General features: G+C 35.5%; 1 protein-coding gene across 1 annotated transcript in view; it reads right to left on the reverse strand.

Annotated features, from left to right (window-relative positions):
- LOC116900103 (low-density lipoprotein receptor-related protein 1B) overlaps positions 1–24,694 on the reverse strand; it is a 274,149-nt gene that overhangs the window by 50,820 nt on the left and 198,635 nt on the right. The window contains exons 31-35 of the mRNA XM_032901881.1: positions 19,797–19,922; positions 18,227–18,364; positions 17,252–17,386; positions 14,408–14,527; positions 12,309–12,550 (exon numbers count right to left, since the gene is read on the reverse strand). Of these exons, the coding sequence (XP_032757772.1) occupies positions 12,309–12,550; positions 14,408–14,527; positions 17,252–17,386; positions 18,227–18,364; positions 19,797–19,922 (761 nt within the window). The remainder of the gene's footprint in view (positions 1–12,308; positions 12,551–14,407; positions 14,528–17,251; positions 17,387–18,226; positions 18,365–19,796; positions 19,923–24,694) is intronic.

The following is a 24,694-nucleotide window of genomic DNA, read 5'->3' on the forward strand; positions in this document are numbered from 1 at the left end:
TATTAGAAACATGTAAGGCAACTGACATCAGACATAAAACCACAAAAAGAACTTTACAAGCACAGATCTCAACACAATTGTACATTGTAAATAATTTGAAAGGCAATGATAGTATATTATCCACTTCTACCTCTTGCCAAATTCACCAGAAATTTTCTCAGCGGAGAATTACCTAAATGTGCATCAGCACATATAACTTGTCTATACAATCATAAACTTAGTCAAGGAATTCAAGTAGTTTAAAGAGGATATAATGAGCTAAATAAACTTAATGATAACAGTAATAAATGCTTTGATAATGCCCGCAAATCACAACCATACGTGGAATGAAATGATGAAGACGATTCAGGATTTGAAAGCTGAATATTGTAAAGAAATGAAAATACTAAAGAAAACTCAAAGCTAAAATGGAGATTGGATTTAATAAAATGAATTGAGTAGAAAACAGAATATCAGGACTAAAAGATTAAGCAAAAGTAATTAGACTGCACAAAACAATGACAAAAAAATTTAAACACACGTAAAACACACACACACACACACACACACACACACACACACACACACAGAGAGAGAGAGAGAGAGAGAGAGAACATAAAAGAAATTGTAGGTGCCAATAAAATAACAACCATATAATTACAGACATAAATGAGGTGGAAAAATCCACGTCAATAGAATAAACTACAAATTCAATTAGATAATGGAAGAAAACATCCCAAAGTTAAGGAAATACATATATAGATAAAAAAGAAGCAGGGGTTGGGGATTTAGCTCAGTGGTAGAGCGCTTGAAGCGCAAGGCCCTGGGTTAGGTCCCCAGCTCCAAAAAAAAAAAAAAAAAAAAAAAAAAGAAGCAGACAAAACACCATTCAAACAAGTCAAAGAAAAGTAATTTCCTTTAGAATAGTATAACTAAAATAATAATTATATAGGAAAAATAATATTAGAAAATGCAAGAGAGAAAAAAGTTACATATAAAGGAAAACACATCAGAATATCATCTGATTTCTTAGTGGAACCTTTGAAAGTCAAAAGAGCCTAGAATTACAAACTCTAATATATCATGGCTATCAAGCTAGCGTTTCATACCCTTCAAAACTGTCTGCCATAGTTGAGGATACAAGCTTTCCTTGTGATATAAACAGGATAAAATGATACCTGCCCATGAAACTATCCCTACAGGGAATATTGCAAGGAATACTTAAGACTAAAGAGAGAAATATGTTTAGGCAAAAGAGTATAGAAAGAAACAAAACAACGTTATTGTTACCAAACACGAAGAATAGAAAGGCAGAGATATAAGCCAGTTTTTTGTTTGTTTGTTTGTTTGTTTTTATAGAATACCCAAGATACAGTCCACAGAACTCAAAAATGTCAACAAGATGTGCCCAAGTGAGGACACCTCGCTCTCCTTTGGGAGGGAGGAGAAAGCATCCACAAGGGGGAAAGGAGGGAGGGACAGGGGAGGAAAAGGAAATTGGGGTAAAGGAGAGGGAAACATGATCTGATATTGAGTGGGCAAAAAGGACTGAAGCCCTGAGGGCCAGCAGAAAGAATGGAAACAGGCGACCTAGGAAGGAAAGAGGTTTGGAGGACCCTCCAGAATGTACCAGGGATCTGGGAAATGAGAGAATCTCAGGAATAAAATGGGGGACTCTAAGATGAAATGCCCTACAGTGGGGGCTCAAAACTCTGACCCATAATTCTGCCTGTTTGAAAGAACTGCAGATATGGAAATGGAGAAGAGCCTGAGCAAAAGAAGGTCCAGAAACAGGCCCAAAGTAGGATTCAGCTCAACTGAGGCCAAAGACGTAACAACATTACTGAGGCTATGGGGAGTTCACAAAAAGGGACCTATCATGACTGCCCTCCAAAAGACCTAACAAGCAGCTGAAAGAGTCCGAGGCAGATATCAGCATCCAACCAATGAACAGAAGCTGCTGACCCCTGAATTAGGGAAAACCTGGAGGAAGCTGAGGAGGAGGGCAATCCTGTAGGAGGACAAGCTGTCTCAATTGACCTGGACCCCTCAGGTATCTGAGACACTGGATCACCAACCAGGCAGCATACTACAGCTGATATGAGGCTGCCAACACGTATACAGCAGAGAATTCTCGGGTCTGGGTTCAGTCAGAGAAGATGCGCCTTCAAGAGACAGGAGGCTCCAGGAAGTTTAGAGATCTGTTGGTGTAGGTGAGGTGGGGACATTCTCATAGAAATGGGCAGTGTGGTAGGAGAGGTATAGGATGTAGAACAGTCGGAGGGTGGACCGGGAGGGGAATAAAGTCTGGAGTATAAAAATAAATAGAAAATGAATAATTATATTATCATCAAAACACAGTTTTCAAAAATAATGCTAAGTACTGATGGTCTAAACTCTCCATCCTCAAAACACAGGTAAGTTGAACTAATTAAAAAACAAAATCCATCTTTCTGTCTTTACAAGAAATTCAACTTAACTTTAAATATAGGACCCATCATAAGGAAAAAGATCAAGTAAAGTTTTCTCATAAAATTGAAACAAGGAACCAAATGGGCATTAATATGATAATATCTAATGAAATTCCTTTGAAATTCAAACTAATCAGAAAAAATATAAGGCACCTCATTCTAATAAAGTAGTTCAATCAGAAAAGATGCATCTATCCCTCAAGAGAACAGAAGCCCCAGTGACCTTAGAGTTCTGGTGGTGTGGGTGGGGTGGACACAGAGGGGGAGAGGAGGTATGGGAGGGTGGACCAGAAGGGGAATAAAATCTGCAGTGTAAAAATAAATAAATAAAAGAACTAAGACTATGTACAATGTACATGAGTGCTTTACAAGAGATTATCTATAAAACTACTGTGTGCAATAAATATATAAGCTAAAATGGAGATTGGATTTAATAAAATGAATTGAGTAAATGTATTTTTAGACGAGAAAGAATAACACCAAAGTGCCTATGAAAAATCCCTATGCAGCCAATCGTACTCTAATACCAAAAAAAAAAAAAACCAGATTAAGAAAATACACTACACACACACACACACACACACACACACACACACACACACACACACACACACACACACACTCATGGGGGAAAGGAGGGAGTGAGGGGAGGAAGAAAGAGACAGAGAGGCAGACAAAACTATAGCACAATTTTACGGATGAGCGTTATCTTAGTTAGGATTTCCTTTGCTGTGCAGAGACACCATGACCAAGTCAACTCTTATAACAGCAACATTTAACTTGGAATGGCTTACAGATTCAGAGGTTCAGTTCATTATAAAGGTGGGAACCATGGCAGCATCCAAGTAGGCATTGCTCTGGAGGAGCTGAAGAGTTATACGTCTTGAACATAAGGTAACCAGTAGAAGACTTTCTCACACATGACAAGAAGGAGGGTCTCAAAGCCCAAACCCAACAAGGCCACAACTACTCCAGCATCTCCTAATAGTGAAACTCCCTTGTTCAAGCATATTCAAACCACCACAAGCATCAATTGAAAAATCCTCAGTCTTAGCCAGACTAACCAGAGGTCACAGAGAGTGTATCCAAGTTAACAAAATCAGAAAATGAAAAAGGAGACATAACGACAGAATCTGAAGAAATTAAAACATCATCAGATCCTGCTACAAAAGCCTATGTCTAAGAAAACGGGAAAATCTGGAGGAAATGGACAATTTTCTAGACAGATACCAGGTACCAAAGTTAAATCAGGAAAATATAAATCATCTAAACAACCACATAACTCCCAAAGAAATAGAAGCAGTTATTAAAAGTCTCCCAACCAAAAAGAGCCCAGGTTCAGATAGATTCAGTGCAGAATTCTATCAGACCTTCATAGAAGGCCTCATACCAATACTATCCAAACTATTCCACAAAATTGAAACAGACGGAGCACTACCGAATTCCTTCTATGAAGCCACATTACTCTTATTCTGAAACCACACAAAGACCCAACAAAGAAAGAGAACTTCAGACCAATTTCCCTTATGAATATTGATGCAAAAATACTCAATAAAATTCTTGTAAACCAAATCCAAGAACACATCAAAATGATCATCCATCATGATCAAGTAGGCTTCATCCCAGGGATGCAGGGATGGTTTAATATACGAAAATCCATCAATGTAATCCACAATATAAACAAACTCAAAGATAATAACCACATAATCATTTCATTAGATGCTGAGAAAGCTTTTGAAAAAATTCAACACCCCTTCATGATAAAAGTCCTGGAAAGATCAGGAATTCAAGGTCCATACCTAAACATAGTAAAAGCCATATACAGCAAACCAGTGGCTAACATTAAACTAAATGGAGAGAAACTTGAAGCAATCCCACTAAAATCAGGGACTAGACAATGCTGCCCACTCTTTCCCTACTTACTCAATATAGTACTCAAAGTCCTAGCCAGCAATCAGACAGCAAAAGGAGGTCAAAGGGATACAAATTAGAAGGGAAGCAATCAAAGTATCACTACTTGTAGTTGATATGATAGTGTTTTATGTGTCCCCATAGAACTACTTAACCTGATTAAAAAAAAAAACTTCAGCAAAGTGTTGGGGTATAGAATTAACTCAAACAAATCAGTAACCTTCCTCTATTCAAAGGATAAACAGGCTGAGAAAGAAATTAAGGAAGTGACACCCTTCACAACAGACCCAAATATTATAAAATGGCTTGGTGTGACTTTAATCAAGCAAGTGAAAGATCTGTATGACAAGAACTTCAAGTCTCTGAAGAAAGAAATTGAGGAAGATCTCAGAAGATGGAAAGATCTTCCATGCTCATGGATTGGCAGGATTAATATAGTAAAGATGGCCATATTGCCAAAAGCAATCTAGAGATTTAGTGCAATCCTCATCAAAATTCCTACTCAATACTTCATAGGGATAGAAAGAGCAATTTGCAAATTTATTTGGAATAACAAAACACCCAGAATAGTGAAAACTTTACTCAACAGTAAAAGAACCTTTGGGGGGAATCACCATCCCTGACTTCAAGCAGTATTACAGAGCAATAGTCATAAAAACTGTATGGTATTGGTACAGAGACAGGCAGATAGATCAGTGGAACAGAATTGAAGACCCAGAAATGAACCCACACACCTGTAGTCACATGATCTTTGACAAAGGACTTAAAAGCATCCAATGGAAGAAAGACAGCATTTTCAACAAATGGTGCTGGTTCAACTGGAAGTTAGCATATAGAAGAATGCAAATAGATCCATTCTTATCCCCATGTACAAAGCTGAAGTCCAAGTGGATCAAGGACCTCCACATCAAACCAGATAAACTCAAACTAATAGAAGAAAAAGTGGGGAAGCATCTGGAACACATGGGCACTGGGGAAAACTTCCTGAACAAAACACCAATGGCTTATGCTCTAAGATCAAGAATCGACAAATGGGACCTCATAAAACTGCAAAGCTTTTGGACAGCAAAAGACACTGTCATTAGGACAAAACGACAACCAACAGATTGGGAAAAGATCTTTACCAATCCTACATCTGATAGAGGGCTAAGATCCAAAATATACAAAGACTCAAGAAGTTAGACTCCAGAGAGCCAAATAACCCTATCAAAGATGGGGTACAGAGCTAAACAAAACATTCTCAGCTGAGGATTATCGAATGGCCAAAAAGCACCTAAGGAAATGTTCAACATCCTTAGTCATCAGGGAAATGCAAATCAAAACAACCCTGAAATTCCACCTCACACCAGTCAGAATGATTCAGATCAAAAACTTAGGTGACACCAGATGCTGGCAAGGATGTGGAGAGAAAGGAACACTCCTCCATTGTTGGTGGGGTTGTAAACTGGTTCAACCACTCTGGAAATCAGTCTGGAGGTTCCTCAGAAAATTGGACATTGCACTACCTGAGGGCCCAGCTATACCTTTCTTGGGCATATACCCAAAAGATGCTCCAACATTCAACAAAGACATGCTCCACTATGTTCATAGCAGCCTTATTTATAATAGCCAGAATCTAGAAAGCACTCAGATGCCCTTCAACAGAAGAATGGATTCAAAAAATGTGGTATATCTTCACAATGGAGTGCTACTCAACTATCAAAAACAATGGCTTCATGAAAATCATAGGCAAATTGAATGAACTAGAAAATATCATTCTGAGTGAGGTTACTCTATCACAGAAAAACACACTGGGTATGCACTCATTGATAAATGGATATTAACCAAAAATCTAGAATTACCCAAGATGCACAGGAAGACCACAGGAAGCTCTAGAAGAAGGATGACCAAAATTCGATGCTCCCACTCCTTCTTAAAATGGGAAAAAATATCCATAGGAGGGAATATGGAAGCAAAGTTTAGAGCAGCGACTGAAGGAATGGCCATCTAGATCCTCTTCCACATGTGGCCCATATATATATATACAGCCACCAAAACTAGATAAGATGGATGAAGCTAGAAAATGCATGATGAAAGGGACCGGATATTGATCTCTCCTGAGAGACACATCCAGAGCATGTCCAATACAGAGATCAATGCCAGCAGCAAACCACTGAACTGAGAATAGGATCCCCTTGGGAGGAATAAGAGGAAGTATTGAAAGAGTTGAAGGAGCTTGCAACCCCATAAAAACAACAATGCCAACCAATCAAAGCTTCCAGGTACTAAACCACTACTGAAAGACTAACCCAGGGTTCCAACTGCATATGTAGCAGAGAATAGCCTTGTTGGGGTATAAGGGGAAACCCTTGGTCCAGCCATGTTTGGACCCCCAGAGGAGGGGAATATTAAGGCAGGTAAAGATGGGGGATGTATATGTGGAATATCTGTATGGGGAGGGGGAGGGGAGAGGATGAGGGCTTATGGACAGGACACCGGGAAGGGGAAGAACGTTTGAAATGTAAATAAAGAAATATATCAAATATTTTTTTAAAAGAAAAATCCTCAGCAAAATACTTGCATGCCCAATATACGAACATATCAAAGAGATCATCCACCATGCTCAAAAGTTGGATTTATACAGGAGATGTAAAGATTGACCAAAGAAAGTAAGTTGAATTTTTAATAAATATAAAAATACAAGAACACATCTTAAAATTCATAATAAACCACAATTGGTCCAGGATAGCCAAAACAATCCTAAGCAAAAAAGAGCAATACTGGAGGAATTATTCAAGTCATATTATAGAGGAACAAATTAAAATTAATTTGGTTCTGTCATAAGAACAAGCATGGAGACCAGAGGAACAAAATAAAAGATTTACATTTATTATACTTAACTACAGTGAAGTGATATTCAACACAATCCCATTATCAAATATTTTCAAACTTTCAAAGAAGAATTAATGCCTATACTTCCCAAATAATTAGACATATTTTAAATTAGGAGGCATATTCCACAATTTGTTTTATGAGGTCAAATTTTCATAGACTCCATGAATTTAGCAATAAAGGAAGGCACTAACAGGGGGCACATAATTATTCCTGGGAGTAAGAAATAGAATAGTTTTTTAGGTAGAATAGAAACTGGAGGGACAGGAATTGGAGGATCAGGTCATGAGTCGGAGGGGAGATGGGAAAAATGAAGCTAGAAATAGGGAGAGGTGGCTACTACTAGTGTAGTAGAAAACTCTTAAAATTAAAAATGTAGTTTTAATAAAGTCTCCAAAGGCATATCATGAAAATCCTTGAACAAACCAGGTTATTACTAAGACAGCAGGTTGCTCATCACAAGATAATAGATAACAAAGCCTCTTTGCCTGACCACATCACTTAACATAACTCATTAAAAATGAACAACTTGATCTGCTGCCTATGGTGAACCTTCACCTCTACATCCTAGTATCTTTCATATGGGAAGGTGATCTGCAGGCTTCCAAAGAATAAAACTTAGAACACCAACCCACCTATAGTCTCTTTTGATCTATAATGTTGTCCTTAGAGAAGAATGTTCTAGAATAACAGTAATACATATCATGTAGGAATAACTAAGCATTCTATGATTTTACACAAGATCCACTCTATGAGATGGAACAATCAGACACTGCTGGGGCAACTAGTAACCAAGGCTGCATTCACAGAATCAGTCATCATCAAAGAGGCTTCTTCCTGCAAGAGATAGAAAATTTACAGAAACCTAGAGTCAAACATTAGAGAGACCTAACAGAGAGGGATAGAGATCGAGGAATACACAGATCTGAACGAGATGTCTCTATCAAATCCCTTTCCTCAGAGCTCAGGGAACCCCATGGAAAAGGAGACAGAATGAGGGTAAGAAGCAGAAGAAATAGAGGGTAACAGGAAACAACTCCCTCTGAAGCAACTGAGCAAAGCAGAAGATACTCTTCATGCTACCAGAAAAGTAATGCTAAAAGAAAAGTAATTTTCAATGTCACCCAGTTAGGAACTGTGCTACTGGCAGCAGAAACATGCCTGAAAATTATACGAGTACAATCCTGGCATAATGTGATGGGAGTAGTCAACTACATTGTCATTGGATTTTAAGGTCCATTCCATGAGATGGAAGCCATATTTGTCACTTCAAAAGTGGCCAGGAACCTCCAGATTAGATAGATCATGGGCCTGGAGGTAAATCTGTTTATTAGTATGCTAAAGTAACACAGTGACAAAATGACTTGCAATTAAAGATTGCTATAGCCATGGTGCAGAGAATTACTCAACGTGCATCAAAGAAATTTCTTGTAGGAGTTGGCAATTAACAAAGAGTCCAGCACCTGAAAAATTTTCTGAGAGTGGGAGATCTTTGGAGCACTCAGTCCTAAATGGGATGTTTTTATCAAACCTTTTTCATCAGTGCTCAGGGATCTATGAGGAATAGGAGATAAACAGATTTCAAGGAGAAGAGGTGGTAGATGACTCTGAGGAAACAGTGTCTTCCAGACAAAAGAGGATCGATATAGGTATGAAATTAGAGATACCAGGACAGCGTACACAAGACATGCACAGCTTCAAAACAGACATGACCTTAGAACTGAGAAGAAGGGAACACAAGATCCCACCCCTAAACTATGATCTATTTCTAACTGATACTGGGAAAGAGAAAAGTAGTTTTCTTTAATAAAGTGTCAAGTATATCCTAACTCTGACCCTTTGAGTAGGAATAACAGGCAAAAATAAAACAAACTTTATATTTTGTGTTCTTTTTTATTTAATTTTTTTTGATATTTTTTCTTTTACTCTTGGTTTACTTTTTAAAATGTGTGCTTTGTTTTTCAAATTTTCTTGGTTTCATATTTTTCATTTGATTTTAGAGTGATATGGTGGGAAATGAAGAAGAAATTAAGTCGTTTTGGAAGAGGGGAGGGTGAGGAGGAGTCATATGTAGAAAAAATATGACCAAAATATATACATAAATTTTTTTTTCTTTTTTTCGGAGCTGGGGACCGAACCCAGGGCCTTGTGGTTGCTAGGCAAGCGCTCTACCACTGAGCCAAATCCCCAACCCCAAATTTTTAATAAAAATTTTAAACACTAAAACAAATTGACAGAAAATATCCTAATGTATTCATCATTTGACTCTGTGATTTTTCTCTTGTTTGTATTTAGATTTAGAGAAGAAAATCCATGTATCAAAATCAACTTTGCAGAAAAGTTTTGAGTTTTGTTTTCTAAGAAGTATAGAAGCCTCAGTCAGTAGTTTTCAACACATATCAAAACTTAGAATACAAAATAGGTTTTATGCTCTCTGAACTAATTGGAGACTATCTGGCAAGTATTAAAATGCACACTTTTATCTGACATGAAAAAAGTGTTTGTTTATACACAGGATGGATTTCAGAGAAATAACAGGCTCAGATAAAAGTTGACAGACACATATTCTATTGCCTGTCTTTGTCAAATCACAAACGTTCATAATCTGGAATGGGCTTTAGAAGTTGACGGTAAACATTTTTTTCCAGATGTACAATTGAAAGTCATAGATATTAATTTATCTGAATTTTACAATCAATCAATGTTGTCAGAGTCAACTCTTGCACCTTGACACATTAAGGCACTGGGATTACCGAGTAGCAGTGAAGCACACAATGTAGTTGTCTTCACTAAGGCAGCCTTGCCTTTTAAAAGATATCATAGTGCCTGAAATGTCAGGGGAAAGTCATGCAGAGACAACAGGTAAAACAGTCCCCTGCTCTGTGATATTGCATTGAGTCAACTATTAGCTCTTTGCCAAAGAGTGTTATCCTACAGTAATCCACAGCATCCATGGTGAATGTTGCTAGCTATATTTTTTCTGGAAACACTGGAGAAAATAGTCTAGACCATGTAAGAAAATCATAACAGTCATTTAAATGTTTCATATCCTGTTTCAGACAAGCCTAATGAAAACCTTTACCACTGATTACAAGCAATTTTCTAATGAAGTTACAGAAACCTGTAGACAGGACTGCAAATAAATGTGTACACTGTAAAAATAAAATATACATACACATGCATCTGCCTGAGTAAAAATAAAAACTTAGTTATCAAATATTGTGTGTTTTGACATCCAATCTATAAAATTGAACTCATTATCACTGATTATATATAAATCTACCCAAGAACAAAATTAAAATAATTTGCATCCAAAATTATAACAAAATTAAATATATAAGGGATTTTTAAAAAACAAACATCAGATCAAACATCAGAACTGTAAATCATCTTAAATACAACATGCAGCACACGGCATCCTGTCAATCAGTATTAGCAATGCAGTTATATAGCGCATACAATGTGCTGCATTGCATAAAATTAATGTTTATGTGTGATCAATCTGTAATAATTATGTGTCATATGCTTAATTAGTTTTTAATCCAGTACCTAAAATTAGGTCATGGAAACTAAAGAACTGATAGAGAATAGGAACAGAATTCAAAGCCAGGCCAATCAATGCATTTCATGACACCAAGAGAAGAAAATAAGGTCACAAGCAACCTTCATTTTCACGATTGATATGAAAGCAGACATCATTTCTACAGCTAAGCACTATACATACAATGACTGTGTGTCATCTGGTCTGACAGAGAGAAAGGACAGCTCTGCAATATCAAAAACAGAATGATCTGCTAAATGTCTCCTCTGTGTCCTGGGCCTGTTCTAAGTAGAAGGAAAACTTACCTAATACTGTTTATGGCAGAAATATCTGAAGAGAGAACTCAGTTACATGAAAAATTTTATGAAGAGTTGATCTATTCTAATCCTGAATTCATTAGTTAATTTTATTTATTTTAAAATTATACCTAAAGAGATATCTCATAAATTATGCATGTGAACAGCTTTTTCAAAGTTCAAGTTCTCCTCATAATACCTATGTTAGATGGCTTACAATTACCTGTAACTTTTAATGTCATGGATTTCTGGCTTTCAAAGGCACCTGCACTCATTGGCTCCCCCTCCACTCCCCCCTCCACATAGTATATTCACTTAACTGAAAATATAAAGAATGAATTAAAAATATAATTAAAGTTATACTCGACACAGCATTGTGTAGCATTTCTGTAGCTTAAATCCTTATTGTGGAATGTGTTCTAAGCTGCATCCATGATCACTCATGTTGCTTAGATATTTATGATAGCTTCTGTTGTAAAAATAATTAATGAGGGATCCAAAAAGGTGCCATGCTGCATTTCAAGTGTTTGAATGCTATTAGCATTTCTGGGGTATCACTTGGACTTTTGAATTATATGGGAAAAGGCCAGGCTCCTTAAAATAAATAAGTATCCATCTTTCTTTCCCATTCATGTAACATTAAAATATAAAATATGCAACAACTTTAAATGCTGTGATTCAAATAGAGATTGCCAAGAGCTACAATTCTGAATAAGTGGTCCGCTTTTTATTTTTATAACTGGCCATGATAAGCAACATTCCCTTTTTGTATCAGCCAAATGCTCTCCAAAATGCATTTCTCAAAAGAAGGGAGGAATAGTGAAATTCTAGTTGGTTTCTTGTCCCATAAGTAGATTTATAATATTCTTAAAATTGAAACAATTTTCTCCACGTTATATTACTTTCTAATGGAAAAAGCACACATATTCTCCCATTCTAACATTAAGATAAAAAATGCTTCTGTTCACAATATGTATGACTTTTAAATGTAAAATATTTGTGTTCAAAATACTTAGCTGTTATTCATTTTCAATTCTATGTAGCAATGGTAAATGCATTCAAGCAAAATATAAACCAGAATTTACAGTAAACATGCTTTGTACAAATAGAAAGAAATTGTTATTTCTATGTGGGATGAATAATTGATTATCTTAATTCTTCCAATGCTTTGACTTTTTTTTTAAAAAGTAAGGATGTTGACAGAAGGCATAGCCTTCAAATTTTCCGTTATTTACTTACAATCAAGCCACTATTCGCTTGTCTCTTTTCTCTGGCATCGATCATTGTGTAGAAAATCCCGCCTGGATTAAACTGAGTACTCCAGACAATCACATTTCTTTGATAATATACATCCATCCCTGTTATTCTTGAATTATGTTCAACATGAGAAATCTGCTGATGACTGCCACTGTAGTTGAATGGATATACAAAACCCAGGATGTCAGTGTCATTAGCTATGTAGAGAGCTTGATCTTCAGAGCCTGCAGATTATTATGATAAAATACAAAATAGAGGAAATTTCAACTAGAGCAAAAGCGATGATAAAGGTTATCTTGTGTTGTTATTCTTTATACAGTTTCTTCCAAAGTGAAAATTAGTCACTTTTATACCTTTTTTAAGTCTTCATAATATTTGATTTCTGCTTAACATTTTTCTCCAAAAATTATTAGTAACCACTCCTTTTTGAAGTACAATGCTTAATTTATGTTCATAAGTTAAGGATTTGAAAAGGGTATTTTTGGCAAATCACGACATGCTGTGTTCTGATGTTTTGATTTTTGGTATTTAGATATAATCCTATGTGTTCTCTCTCTCTCTCTCTCTCTCTCTCTCTCTCTCTCTCTCTCTCTCTCTCCCTCTCCCTCTCCCTCTCCCTCTCCCTCTCCCTCTCTCTCTTTCTCTCTTTCTCCCCTTTTTTGAGGGAATAGAGATTCATTCAATCAATGGCCTTGTAAAATCTCTGTCACTCAGCTACATCTTGCAGTGTTTTATTTTTCATTTAATAGATTTTGTTCCTTCCTACACTAAGGTTTTGTAATTTCAATTTATTTCCAATGGAATGGGAGAGTGTTTGGACACCTGTACCACATACTAATATTATTTTCACATTGATTGAAAAAGAAAACCACATTGAGAATTCTAATATTATTAAAATATTAATTAAAACCTAGACCAACTTTGATGCATATAAAGTTATTGCAAAAAAACATAATAATAATAATACTGTGTCCTGAAATGTAGTTATACAGATCACACTTAGGTACATACTGTAGGTTTAATTATGCTGGTTCAGCTACCTTTTGCACCACAGAATTTGATAATATGAAAAAACTCATTTAACAATATACATATTATTCAATATTTATTCTCTTTTGGATATTATGTTAATTCTTTTTCAACTTATTTTGATTTCTTACAGAAATAGTAGAAATAGATATGATACTCTAATTTTATAAATGAAGAATCAAGCCTGAAATACCTCAATGACTTCCTTTAGTAGTTGCAGTATGGGAACTATGGTCATAGGATTCAAATTTAAGTACATTTAATGTCATTCACACAGGATAAAGGACATTAAAAGTGTTCCCATGTGACTACTTCTTATTAATCAAACTGTATAGCTGATGATGTTAAAGCTATATAATTGGCAAAACACAGGAGCAGTTAAAATATATATTCAGAAGTCTAGCACCATACCTATCTTTTACATTTAAAAAAATATACTGACAAGTTGAAGTTACAAAACTTAGAAGTAACATTTTATATTCAAACATTAAAAGGTCATACAAAAATCCCCTTCTCTTTGGAATCCTAGTCCTTATGCTTGCACAGTTTTACAGTTGTAAAATATATTTTTACATCCACTGAAAATAGCAGAATTACTGTATTTAGGCTAGAAGACTGGTGCTTAAAGTCTTTATTCTACTGACAAATTGCTATACAGAGTAATTTTAATACTTTTGCCCTACCTTTAATAGTTTTCTCTGTAAATTACTTGAACTATTTTACTAGACTGTTTAAAAGGATAAGGCAGAACACAAGAGAGCAGGCTGTGGTGGTATATTGAGCAGTGGGGCAATACCAGCTATCAGGACTTACTGCAGGTGGTAAAAGGAGCCCGCAAAGGAGACTTTAGAAGTTTCCAGAATAAAAACATAATATTTTTTAATTAAAGGAAAATATATTTCACACTTGAAAATAAAAAACAGCCATGTTGATTGCCTTAATATCTAAATATCTCATATTATGCAGAATGGGTCTTTTGCTCAAATGCAGTGTACAAAATTTTCCCCTTGAGATATTCATGTAGAATTGAAATGGCTTTTTAATTACCTTACCTTTTGCTATACAGCTGTTGTTTTTTTCTTGAAAGTTCTGGTCACAGACACATTTATATGATCCTCGTGTGTTTAGACAGTGCTGGGAGCATATTCCAAACACCAGGCATTCATTGAGATCTGTGAGAGAAGAGCTCAGAATCCGTCTTCACTATTGCAAAATAAGGACTACTCTGACAACTAAACAGAGAACGTGAAGAGGCATCTGCAAATGCGCGGGGCTCAATCAGCAAGAAGTAAAGAAGCCACAGATGATGTCTGTGATTTGAAACATGCCTCTGAATAAAGGGCATAAGCAGAGCTGAGAAATAAGGTGGATTGTTGACCACGAGTTTTTCCTCCTCTACTTTCACATATATTCCTCTTCTTCCTACATATTGTATATTTGCTCTGGTTATCCAATCGGATGGTAAGATAAATTCATACCTCCAATTAGGTTTAGCTCAGAAAAGTAACTTTTTTTCGTTTAACCTTCTATAGCCCTTTAAAGATTCAATGCTATACACAACCACTCCCAATGACACCTGCAGATGACATTGTGACAGTATACAATCAACTTTGGACATTCTGTTGCCTGTGCTATGAAATTTCTCCAACAACTCGTCAGAACTGTACCAACTACTTTCTGTGTAATAAACATTTACTTGTGTTCAGAAAGGATTATTTAGGGGTGAATTAAACTATATCATATCAACACTTAATCATCTAAATTATAGTACATTGTTCTCCTTTGTTTAGTGTGCCAGCTCTTTCTACAGCTTACTCCTGGGCATGGTATGTAAGATAAACCTGTGTTTTATTTTATAAAAGTATCCTAACTTTCTCAAGTCTGTTCTGATTTCATGCATTCACCATGCCTGTATACAGCACTGTTAAGGTCTTTCTGTTTCTATTCTGTATTCTAGCATTTCTTCCTTTTGTACTGTTTTCAGCTAAATTGTGTGAATTTACCATGAAATAGCATTATAAAATATAAAATATATATATGTATGTATATATATATGTGTGTGTGTGTGAGTGTGTGTGTGTGTGTGTGTGTGTGTGTGCGTGTGCATGCAAGTGAAAGACCCTAACAAACTAAATTGCAAGGTCTAGGTAATACATTTTTCCTCAAATGGAAATTGCTATTTTACTGTTATATATACTGTAGACACATATTTAATTAATGTTCAGAATTGACTTGAATCTAAAACAGAAGTATATAGAAATAGTGAAAACACGGTTATTTGAACTGACAAATATAGTTGCAATAGAATAAAATGAGAAAACATTGAGAACAGAATTTCTAAAGATTCTAAGATTTCTAAACACACATTAAACAGGAATAGCCTACTGTTAGGCCTTTTAGGTAATCAATGCTGTCAAAACTAAGGCCTTTAGAGTCTCTCTCCTTCTCTGTATATATATTTGCATTTAAATGATAGACACAGCCATGAAAAAAATTGTTCCAATTAAAATAGAGAGTACTTAGTTTGTCAACTTTTGGGTCCACATGAACAGATTACTTAAAAGTGTATAGAAACATGCTTTCATCTTTGTGCAAATATAATGAATTAGCTTTCACATGTTGTTTGATAAAATGTAAAGTCACTTGAAAACCAGAAATTTAGACAGATAAGAGCTGGAAGAATAGATAATTTTAGAATTTTTATGGGCTGTGGAGATAGCTCATTGGATAGTGCCTGATAAATATGCATGAGAACCTGAATTTAGACCCCCAGGCTCCACATAAAATGTTGGCAACAGAGAATACCCCTGTAATCCCAGCAACAAGGAAAGCAGAACAGTGAGGGGAGAATGATGCCTGGAGCTTCCTGATCAATCACTCTAACCAATGAGTTAAGATCAGGTTTAGTGACAGGCTTTATCTCACCAAAACCATGTGGAGAGTCATAAAGCAATGAGGCCAATCTCTAGCCGCCATGTGCTCTCAAAATTATGCATATACATATACCAAAAATAACAAAATAATTTTAAGAGAAATGTGTTGTACAGACATCTGAGATTATTGCAAATTACAATAACTTGTAAATATTATAATATATTAAAATATTGTAAATACTATAAAGATTGGAAAAATGCAATGCACACACATAAATTTGGTTGCCTACTTCATGGCTTTACAAAGTTCTGATGTAATTTATTGTAAGTTATATTTACATGTAGCATATTCTGATATCCTCTCTTAATTTAATGCTGAAATTGTACATGGTCAGAAGTTGACAGGAAAATCATTTAGACACTGACTTTGAATTTTTAAAGACTTATTAGAAAGGATTGTTTAAAACATTGTGCTAGGACAAACACAAGTTTCTCAAGGTGAATTATTTGCCACACCATGAGAAATACCACAGTCAAGAGAAATGGATCATCTCATATATATTCTTTCATGAAGAATGTGTACTTCCTGTAGGTCTGAATTTGTGTAGGGAGGCTGTATAGACTCAGGGATGGTTAGCTTAGCTGTATAAATGAACGGCTCTTCACTCCAGGCTGGTTCTCTCTCTCTCTCTCTCTCTCTCTCTCTCTCTCTGTCTCTCTCTCTCTCTGTCTCTCTCTCTCTGTCTCTCTGTCTCTCTCTGTCTCTCTCTCTCTCTCTCTCTGTCTCTCTGTCTCTCTCTGTCTCTGTCTCTCTCTCTCTCTCTGTCTCTCTGTCTCTCTGTCTCTCTGTCTCTCTCTCTCTCTCTCTCTCTCCTCCCATAAGTGAAATGTTAGCCCCATAGTTACACATAGCCCTTATGAAAATCAGTTATTGGTCATCTCATAACTTAGCAGTCTTGGGAGTCTTTATAAGCCAAGGACTTGAGAGCAAAGCTATTAAGAAAATGTGAAAATCTACGTTACCTGCACATTCTCTGCCTTTGATGTTTCTCTGAAATCCAGGCTTACAGCGACAGAAAACAGATGTTTTTATTTGATTACAATATGCATCATCTCCACACGGATGCCCATTGTTCTCACAGGTGTGTTCAGTGGGAGCTAGGATTTAAATAGTAGAAACAAATCTAATGTGACTTTGTTTTTTTTTTTTTTAAATTGGAGTTTGTATGTTTAATTTGAAATATTTTATTGTGTGGATAATTCCCATTAAACTTTTAGGTTTTCTATGACATACACTCTTCTTTCTTATGAAACTCATAGGGTCTAAAAAGACAGAATTCATTACATTAAACACAGATGAGAACATCTGCTTTCACTGATATTGACAGCTGTTGCCAAGCCACACTACTTCCAAAAATTGTGTGATAAGTCAATAATTCTCCTGAAAGGCCATCTTCACAGCAGCATTTACCCATCCTGCCTCCTTTTCCAAGAGCCAGAACCTTCCTTAGAATTTTTTTAAACAAATTAAGATTTTTACAACTTCCCTGTAGATGAATTCATCGGGGTTTAGAAGGCTACATCCACAGCTTGATCCATTTTAGATCTGGCATACTAATATAAAGTAACATGTGAGTGGAAAAACAGGCTTGCAATGCTGTTAGAACATAGCAACCCTTCCCTATCATTTCAGTACAGTAGTTTTTAATTTCATTACTTTTCCTTCCATTAAGGAAAGTCCCTTGAAATGCAAATAAACCAGAGGAATTTTATTCTAGAGAAAAGACCATATCATCTCTAACCTATAGCAACTGATCAAATTCATGCTATAATCAACTGTTCTATCACATAGTCCAGAAACTAGGTGATTTTCCAAGTAAAGCGTCTTTAGCAAAGGTCTGGTATGTGTGCAGAGTGAAGAATCATCTCCACACAAGTAAAGAGTAACTCATGTTAGAGCATCTGCCTTCCTGTAGTCCTTTAATAGAGACCACTCACTCTGCACGCAGCCTTGTTCATCTGAGCCATCACCACAGTCATCAAGGCCATCACACTGCAGCTCCATGGGGATGCAGTTTCTGTTACTACAAGTAAACTCATCCTTCTTACAAGGCTTGTACTTAAATGTCAATGTACCTATGGAATCATTGAGAAAGTGGTTAGTTACTGTTTCATATCATAAAACTGGACGTACTGAAATCACAATGTATTCAAGATTCTACTAAATGCTATGGAAACATAAAAATTTCTGTCTTATAATCCAAGACTTATGGCCTAAGGCAAGTAGATTTTTAGAATGTTAGAATTTGGGAAAATGAAAATATTCTCTATATTAAAAAGAACTCAATTTTTAGAAAAATATAGAGATATTTAAAAAAATTTTACTTATTCTTTGAGAATTTCATATAGCATATTTTAATCATATTCATTTACTTTTCCAACTCCTCATTGATCTTTCCCACCCATACATCATCTTCTTGTGTTATCGCTCTCTCTTACTAAAATGAACAGATAAATAACAAAACAACATAAAACAAAAACAAATTGTCCAGTTTGTCTTGGCCAACTACTCCTGGGCATGGACACTGCTCTGGGATGTAGTTGATATACACAGTTTAAATTTACTGAAGAAAACATATTTTCCTTCTTCCAGGAACTAGCAATTATGAATTGCCTCTTAGCTATGAGTCAGACTTCCACTCTCTGAAGACCTCATGCTAGGATTTTTGCCTGACATGAGCTTTTTTAGGGTTTATGAATTCTGTGATGGTTTCTGAGAGTTCATGTGTACATATGGCTCCTTGTCAGGAAAACACTATTTCATTGAAGTCATCCACAACATCTGTCCTTTACAATATTTGTGCTCCCTCTCTCACAGAGATCTCAGAGCCTTGAGGGGAAAATATGACATATCCATCCCACCTTGAGTTGGCCATTTCTAAGTCTCTTATTTTCTGCACATTGACTAGTTGTGGGTTTTTATCTTAACCACTGTCTATTTAAATAAAAACACTGCCAGCAAGAACTGAGAAATATTTGGTCTGTAGGTCAATAGGTCATTTTATTGCTATGTGCATTTAGTATATAATAATAGGATTTGATGTGACTTTTTCAAAATATAGGGGTTTTCAAAATGTAGATACAGATAGCCTCGGTTTCTGAATCATCTTTGGTGTATATGTACCTGTGGTATTGAAGTTTTTTGTATCTAAGTATAGTGGGAAAAGTTATATCTATACATAATTTATGCAGACCCTCTCTTTCCATCTGTATTTTTAACAAGGAATTCTTTTAAACTAAGTCATTTTTCTTCTGAGGTTAATATTATCTTGTATGAAGTACCTTAGGGGGAGACTTTGGAAAAAGCCATCCAGCTTTTATTTAATGCAGGTAAAATGTCAGGGAGTCAGTCTTCTTGTATATGACCATGGCAAGCTCTGATGCCTGGGAAAAAGTGTTTATATACCCAAAAAGAAATTTTTCTGCTGTAATTAATTCTAAGTAATGAATTTATTCTCTTATCTTTCAAATTGCTCTTAAATCACTATATCCAATTGAACAGATTTACCACTGCAGTCTTCCTCATCAGAGTTGTCTCCACAGTCATTAATCCCATTGCACATTTTCTCAAGTTGCAGACAGATTCTATCATTTCTGCATCTGTAGGGCCTTGTGGGTGGGCACAGAAATTTGACTGAAAGAACAAAAACAGAGGACAAGAACTGACAAAACATGACTCCTTCAGATGTACTGACATATTAAGAATGTACTTTCTTTTCAGAATGAAAATAAGGCTTTTGCTTTTAATTGAAAATAAAGAATCTTGGATACTAGAAAAAATAGAAGGATGTGTTCAAGTTACTTATTACAGAAAAGTATATGGTTGAAGATAATAAATGGGGTAAGGAAGAAATTATTGTTGTTGGGTCTTGTCTTATATAGGTTTTTCAGCTGTGAAGAGATACCATGACTCAAACAACAAATATAAAGGCTAATATTTAATTGGGCTGGTTTACATTTTCAGTGGTTCAGTCCATTATCATTATGGCTGGAAGCATAGCAGAATATAGACAGACATGGTCTAGATCTTGAGTCAAAGGCAGCTTTGAAGACACCATCTTTGGCAGACATGCAGTAGGGGATTCTTCACATTTGTTGGAGTCTAAGCATAGGTTCCTCAAAGCAAACATCTACAGTGACACACTTTCTTTAACAATATATCTCCTCCCATATGGGCACACCTCTAATAATGCCACATCCCATGGGCCAAGTATATTCAAACCATCACAGATCCCTACCTGGAAGGAGTAGGTTTATTTCATCTCCCCAGAAACAATATCACACAAAGGAATTAATACTTAAACATGGTCAAATATTCATGTCAGGGAAGTCACTTAGGTAAACTGACTTGGGTCCAATATCTTTCTTAAACATATACATTATTGCTATCACAAAATACAGTCCTTAACTTTAATCTTTTTTCCCTGATACATGACAGTGGATATAAGGTGCATATCTTCACAATGTATAAAAAAAATAGGTGATGGGCAAATGTTCACTCTTAAACAAATGCATCCCCTCTATAGCTCATGCAGCATTAATGATAAGGTAGGAAGAAAAAGGTCAGAGGCAGAAGATATGAGCAAAAGCTGTAAAATGCCACCTTCTTGGTAAGACACAGCATTGCAATTATGAACTCACGGTACTGGTAGATGCCTTCCCTGACTCAGCATAAAATTAGCTTGTCAGTAGTCAAACATATTAAGAGGATGGGCTCAGAAATTTCCACCCTTCAAAAATGAATTACTTTCCACTGACATTTCACCAAAGGGAGAGTCAATGTCTTTACTTATGTGCTTACTGGTCACTTTTCTGGACTCCAATACACAGTTCCTATTCATTGATCACACAGATTGTGCTAGTAAAACTAAATAGATCATAAAATTAACCCAAATGTCACAGAGGTGGAGAAGAGACTGATAGAAAAGGTTTGAGAGTTGAAAAGGATGTGGTGAAATAATTGAAGGAAATGAACTTCTGTCTCTTGTTTGAATCACTGCTCGAATCATCAGAGTTCTACTGGCATCTACACAGGATTGAACAACTAATTTAAGATATTTAATAACTCAACATTGCTTGGGTTACCAAGAACTATAGACTAGATTTCCCATAGACCTACATTAAAACAAAATACCAGAGGACTTTACAAATATAAATGACAATAAATGACTCTTAATTTTAGTGTGCTATACTCATAGACAAGTGTTTTATTCTGCTATCAGATGCTTTGTTCTTAATCACATAGGAAGAAATAATTACAAAGGCTAGACATTGGACAGAGGGGGAAAGGGAGAGAGAAAGAGAGAGAGAGAGAGAGAGAGAGAGAGAGAGAGAGAGACAGAGAGAGAGAGAGACAGAGAGACAGAGAGACAGAGAGACAGAGACATACAGAGAAACTGTTCAACACACAGTTCTAACACCAGTGTCCTCAGAGCTTATGGAACCATAATGAAGAGAAGGCAGACAGAGGAGATGGAGGACAGCGAGAGAACAAAGCTCTATACATCAACTGTACAAACTTCATATGAGCTTAGAGAAACTGAAGCAGGAAACATTTGGCCTACATAGCTCTGTACCACGCCCTCTGTGGATATATTATAGCTTTCATTTTAGTATTTTTTTATGAAACTCTTGAGGGTCTTTGATTGCTGTGCCTTCTCCTGGACTCTTTTCTTTTTCTGATGATTTGCCTATCCAATTTTGATACAATTAACTCTGTTTTATCATATGGTTTCTTATGTTTTGTTGTTATCTCATAGAAGTCTATTCTTTTCTCTTTTTTTTCTTTTCTTTTTTTCAGAGCTGGGAAGTCTATTCTTTTCTAATGAAATACAGAAAGGGTGTATAGATCCAGATAAGAGAGGAAGTGGAAAGGAACTGGGCAGAGTAGAGAAAGGGGAAACTGAAATCAGGATATATTATATGAAAAAGAAATCCACTTTTAAAGGCACATAATAAGATTAAAAATCATTTACTTCTTCTGATAAAGGACAAACTGCCTGTCAGAACAAGTAATGGCCATGAATCTCAGAACACATTAAAAAGACCATGGTGGATATCGTGGTCAGATAGGATTCTTCCCTGAGATACTGGGACGGTTCAAAAAACAAAGATGTGCCAAAGTAATACCATATATAAACACACTAAAAGAAAAAAAACTGCATGAGCATCTCAATAAATACTGACCAAAAAAGAAAAGAAAAACTTTGAATAAAACCAATGCCCCTTCGTGGTGAATTTTTCGAGCAATCAGAAATACAAAGGACATTCCTAAACATAACAAGATTATTAGCAACATCAAAAATAAATAGAGTGAAACATAAAGCAAATCCACAAAAATCAGGAACAAGACAAAGGATGGCCACCCTCTCCTCTATATTCGCTATAGTATTTGAAGTTCTAGCTAGAGCAATGAGACATCTGAAGGAGATCAATTGGAAAATGGGAAGACAAAATATCACTATTTACAGTTGAATGATAAAGGACACAAAATTCTAGCAGAAAACTCCTACAGGTGAAAGTAGCTACATTCAGTAACAAGAAAACAAATCAATTGCCTTCTTATATACTGTCAAGATATTATCAAAAAATGATGCATGGTGAGCAATGCCTTGGAGAACAGTTACAGGCTCAAGACAAAAGGCAGAGGGCCTTTTACCTCAAGTACATTTTGTTCCCTAGATTGTTTTTAAGCATGATTCCATGTCTCCTCTGTTGAACTTTCACATTCAATTTATAAGATGTTTGTTGTTGTTGAATGTCAAAATATAGCTAGTGAACCAAATTGGTCAGTGTACCTAGAATTTTGATATGGTCTTCTGCCTTACTGTCATAGTTTCCAAGATATCATCTTTATTACATGCCAAGCAATTGAGTTTAAATTGGTCTCCTGAGAATTCTCTGGAAAAGTGTTGCTCTGTCAATATTTATTGTGCTTACTTTGGTTTACTTACAAGTTTTTCTAACACATTTTTCTAATACCAAACAATGTTTCTTGGATCATTTCTTTCTTTGTTACATTTGTGTATAAAACTACAATAAAACTGACATAATGTTATCTCCATCAAGAGAATGTAGTCTGCTTCATTCTTTCAGCTATCAGATCCAAGGCAGGATATGCATAGGTGAAAGTCCACATATACAAATGTCAAAGAGGCAGAGACAGAAATCAGTGAAATAACACCATATCCACAAATCCACAATGTCTCCAAATAATATAAAATATATGGTGTAACTATAAGTAAAAAATGTAAAGATGCATATGACAATAAGTTCAAGTCTTTGAAGAAATAAATTTAAATAAAATTCAGAAGATAGAAAAATCTACCATGCTCATTTATCAATAGGATTACTATAGAAAAAATGACCATCCTACCACACCAATTTACACATTCACCACAAACCCTATCAGAATTCCAACACAATATTTTTATATACCTTGAAAGAAAAATATTCAACCTCATATAAAAGTCAAATAAACAAAACAAATATAGCTAAAACATCCTGTACCATAAAAAATTTTCGGAGGTATAACAGTTTCAGATTTCAAGATACAGTACAGAGCAATATTTACAAAAAAACCTCATGGGTATCAGTATAATAACCGGCAAGTTTATCAATGGAATCAAATCAAAGACCCAAAAATAAATCCACAAAACTATGGACACTTGATTTTTTTTTTAACGAAGAAGCCAAGTGTATGCAATGGAAAAAGAAAGGATCTTCAACAAATGGTGCTGGTTTAACTGGATGTCTGGATGTAGAAGAAAGAACATAGATTCATATTTATCACCATGCACAAAACTCAAGAACAGGAGGATAAAAGACCTCAACATAAAACCAGAAAAACTAAACCAGATATAAGAGAAAATACAGAATAGCCCTTATATACATTGGCATAAAAAACAAATTCCTGAACAGAACACCAATAGCTTATACAATAGAACCAACAATTAATGAGTCAACCTTTTAAAACTGAAAATCTTCTGTAAAATAAGGACACTGTCAACCAAACAAAACAACAGCCTCTAGAATGGGAAAAGATCTTCACTAACCCCACATCTGACAAGGAATTTATATCTAACATATATAAACAACTCAAGAAATCAGATAACAACAAATAAAATATCTGAAATAAAAAAATAGGATACAGAACTAAACAAAAAAAATTCTTGACAAAGGAATATCTAAGGGCCAAGAAACACTTAAAATATTTTCAATGTGTTTAGCCATCAAAGAAATGAAAATGGAAATGATTCTGAGATTCCATCTTTGACCTCTCAGAAAGACTAAGATCAAAAGCTAGCAACAGAGAAGGTACAGTGTAGTGCTGAGAAGGTATATTCTTTTGTTTTAGGGTGCCATGTTCTGTAAAAATCTATTAGACTCATTTGGTTCATAACGTCT

The sequence above is a fragment of the Rattus rattus genome, chromosome 5 (assembly GCF_011064425.1).
Source record: "Rattus rattus isolate New Zealand chromosome 5, Rrattus_CSIRO_v1, whole genome shotgun sequence".
Classification (NCBI taxonomy): domain Eukaryota; kingdom Metazoa; phylum Chordata; class Mammalia; order Rodentia; family Muridae; genus Rattus; species Rattus rattus.